Genomic DNA, 3,867 nt, shown 5'->3' on the forward strand with positions numbered 1-3,867 from the left:
GAAATACAGAGCCTATGGTTCTGTAGATTTTCCCTTTATTATTTTCTTGACATCATAAGCATCCCTTTAATGTGAATGGGACAAAACTATTTTACTAGCCTTTGATAACAGGCAGATTGCCCAGGCTGTCTTTGTTACACTAAGGAAAACAGGGGAGTAGCTGGAATTCTGTATTTCACTAGTGGTCCCAGCTGGGAAACAAATACCTGTAGGCTGCCCAAGCCAGCTAAGTTAGTAGAGTCCCTTGCTGCTGAAAATGTCCCCCAGAGCTCAGAAACATCTACTGAACCAGTACTGGACAGAGCATGAAAGTTAGCTCACATATGCTGGTCTTTCTCTGATGTTTCTCTGACCCAACTACTCTTCACAAAAACAATCTTAGATACTTTACAAAACAAGTGACCAAATGGTGACATTCATGAACAGGTTTTTGCTTCTTTTCTTTTTTCTTTTTTTTTTCTTCCTTTATGGGAGAGTGTTTTCTTCTTTTTTTTCCACGTTTTTTTCCCTCCCATTTCTGTTGTGTTTAAATGGTAGAACCTTTTCACTAGTCATATATATACTATCAAATATTGCAAAGCAAAATAAATTTTAGAAGTGCTAAATATGACACCAAAGCTAAGCATTTGATTTCATTATATTCATTTATATTCTATTACAAGATTAAATGTGCTGCTGTGGATCTCAAGGTACCGTTTTTGGGGGGCAAATATTTAAAAAAAACCCAACCAATTATTTTCCATATAAAGGATGTAAAGTTTACTGTTGCAATAAAAGAAAAGGGATCCTGAATTATATTCAGCACACACTTATGTAAGAGATACAAAAGCTGTGATTTCAACAATCAACCCTTTGCTAAAGATTGCAGGCTGACTTGGAAAGTTGGGTTTAACTTTGTAGTAAATAGCTCATTCTTAAATTTGCAGCTGACTAGGAAAGTGCCTCTGCAGAACAGAGCAAGAGTACTTCCATCTGTTTGAACAAGCACGCCCCACCACAGCTTTCTGCCTTAGAAACAGAAAAAGTGGGGCTGCTCAGGCAGTGCTGGGGCATACTGACCCCCACCATCCTTATGCAGCAGTTCTCTCCAGTCCCCATTATGAACTTCATATTAACATCTGCCATAAAGCATGACGTTGGTGTAAGTACTGTAAGGCCTCCCTCCTTTGTAAATTGCCAAATTGTAAACTTGCTTATTTATACTGGCAGTCCCATAAAGAACATATATTAAAAAATATAAGGAAGCTTATATGTTATATATTTTTTTACTGCAACCTTGATTTGGGTTTTTAAGGAGAATCAGTGAAAGTGATAATCAGAGATTCAAGAGTTGACACAGGTTCTAGTGTCTTGCTAGGTGTAAAAATTAGGAAGACACAAGAAAATATAGCTATTTTTAAAATGTGTTACATCCTACTCTTTTATGAGAACCTGGTTTCATGCCACTGTTATGACAGAAGAGAGATGTATGATGCCCTGTGTTGAAGAAAGTCACCCTTTCAGTATTCTCTGACATTGCTTCTGGCTGATTCCAAGATCATCACGATCCATTAGAAGATGACACTGAGCATGCAGTGTATCAAGACTTTATGCAATCAGACTTAAATCAAACTGAGACCATAGGGTATTTGGTTTAAATAATCTTATATTTTATTGTAAAAGTCATAAAAAGCAATTATTAGGACATACAATTTAGATTTTTAAATTTTCTGCGTATTTTATACTTATTAAATAATGATCTATAGCAGTCATTAGTAAGAGTAAGGAAGCTATTTCTTAGTCAGTATGCATGACAAAGTCCTGCAATAATTCTTTTTACGCTATATAAACAATATTCCCCATTAAGTAGGCAGATTTTCTCTGCCTATTGTTCATCTGCTGATAAACAGATGCTGATTTTGCAAAAGTTTGCTTTGTCTTCTGAATTTGACAGTCCAAACAGCCAGTTTCACAAATAAAAGAGGGTGGATTATGACCAAAAAAAAAAAAATCTCAGCAGTGATGTTAGTATTTGGCTTTGTTTGGAGAGCTTTCTTCTGCTTCAGTGTCTTTCATCTCATGTTCCATCAGAAAAGTCTCTGCAGAAGAGTTGTTTTTTCTTCCAGCCACTGTCAAATCTTTACTTCTTGAAATACATATTCAGAAGTACATATAAAATGTAAACTGCATAAAAAAAGATGTTACTCGTGTATTTTTTCTCTTTAGACACAATGTGTGACAAAATATCTTTATATATTGAATTTTTTTTACCATGTTTCATATCACATATCATTCGTGTTCATTTAATACTAAGAAAAAGTATCAGATTCAGCATTTATATTCCAAAGATAAGATAAAATAGATTTCAATCATGTTTTACAGGTTATTTACTTAGAAATTTGTCTCAAGAGGTAAAAAGTGATTAATAAAAATAACGATAAAGTAAGTAAAGATACAAGATATATCTGAATGTAAATACCAAATATATAAAACATTATTCTGGATAACAACGTATAAATACTGGTAATTACTTTTATTGTTTTCTCATACAATAGCTCCTATAGATATATCCTTAAGAGCCTATTATTTGGTTAATTAAAGCTTCATTTTCCCAGATAAGATCATCTCATGTACTTCTTTGGTTAACAAGACATATGCTTTCTTAGAATTATCTAAAAAATAAAGAGGATCAGTAATTGTAGATGGATTAAAACCTTCATCCACAAGGCGAAATTTTTGTTGTTTGAATGTTCCAGTCATTTCCATTTTTTCCTGTAGAAGTGAGAAAGATACATTATTCAGAAGCGAAGCTTCTTCTCTTTTGCTCACATTCACATGTGCTTTTCAAAATCTTACTTGATATAAGGTCACTACCGTTTATTCTCATTGCGCTGGAAATCTAGAACTTGTGTGCTGCTACAGACCAACACCAGGAGGTGTGGTGGACAAAAGCTAGAGCTCGTTTCTTTCTGCATCCCTGTGCAGTGTCTCATTAGTGTCACATGTGGTGCAGCCCCAGCCTGCCTGAGACAACCAATCTCCTTCACTGTGCACATTATAAAATGTGTTAAACTACACATCATAAAGAACATGTGAGTAAAAACCATCGCTATCAAGAGCTCTTTAATGATAAAACTCAGGAAATTCTCCATATAATCATTTATTGTCACCTTAAAAGAGGGGTTGAAACAATCACATACTAAATTAGCCATACTTATATTCAGCAAGTCCAAAGGAAGACAGACCTTGGCCACACATTTTGTGTTTTCAGACTGCTCCACTGCCACAGTGTACCTTGGAAAAGTAGTGGGAGGCACCTCTAGTGAGATTGTCTTCTCTATTCTCCCTACCTCTACTCAGCCCAACTTTATGACCTTTCTTCATCATCTTCTGGAGGTCTCCTGGGAGGCCAATCAGTTGACTAGGGGGCAGAACCCAGCCCATCAACGAGGGATTTAAACGGCTGCTGGGAGCACCCCAGGGATCAGTGTTGGGCCCGTTCCTGTTTAATATCTTTATTGCTGATTTAGATGAGGGGATTGAGTCCACCATCAGCAAATTTGCAGATGACACTAAGTTGGGGGGGAGTGTCGATCAGCTGGAAGGCAGGAGGGCTCTGCAGAGGGACCTGGACACGCTGGAGAGTTGGGCTGATTCCAAGGGGATGAGGTTCAACCAGGCCAAGTGCTGGGCCCTGCACTTTGGCCACAACAACCCCCTGCAGTGCTACAGGCTGGGGACAGAGTGGCTGGAGAGCAGCCAGGCAGGAAGGGAGCTGGGAGTGTGGATGGACAGGAAGCTGAACATGAGCCAGAGTGTGCCCAGGTGGCCAAGAAGGCCAATGGATCCTGGCCTGGATCAGGAACAGTGTGGCAGCAGGACCAGGGA

General features: G+C 37.9%; 1 protein-coding gene across 1 annotated transcript in view; it reads right to left on the reverse strand.

The window, feature by feature from the left end:
* Positions 1-1,627: 1,627 nt before the first annotated feature.
* Positions 1,628-3,867, reverse strand: part of SLC27A6 (solute carrier family 27 member 6) — a 38,060-nt gene continuing 35,820 nt past the window's right edge. Inside the window, exon 10 of the mRNA XM_027671018.1 lies at positions 1,628-2,751. Within this exon, the coding sequence (XP_027526819.1) occupies positions 2,575-2,751 (177 nt within the window). The 3' untranslated portion in view covers positions 1,628-2,574. The remainder of the gene's footprint in view (positions 2,752-3,867) is intronic.

The sequence above is a fragment of the Neopelma chrysocephalum genome, unplaced genomic scaffold (genome assembly GCF_003984885.1).
Source record: "Neopelma chrysocephalum unplaced genomic scaffold, ASM398488v2 Primary Assembly neopelma1_97017, whole genome shotgun sequence".
Taxonomy (NCBI): domain Eukaryota; kingdom Metazoa; phylum Chordata; class Aves; order Passeriformes; family Pipridae; genus Neopelma; species Neopelma chrysocephalum.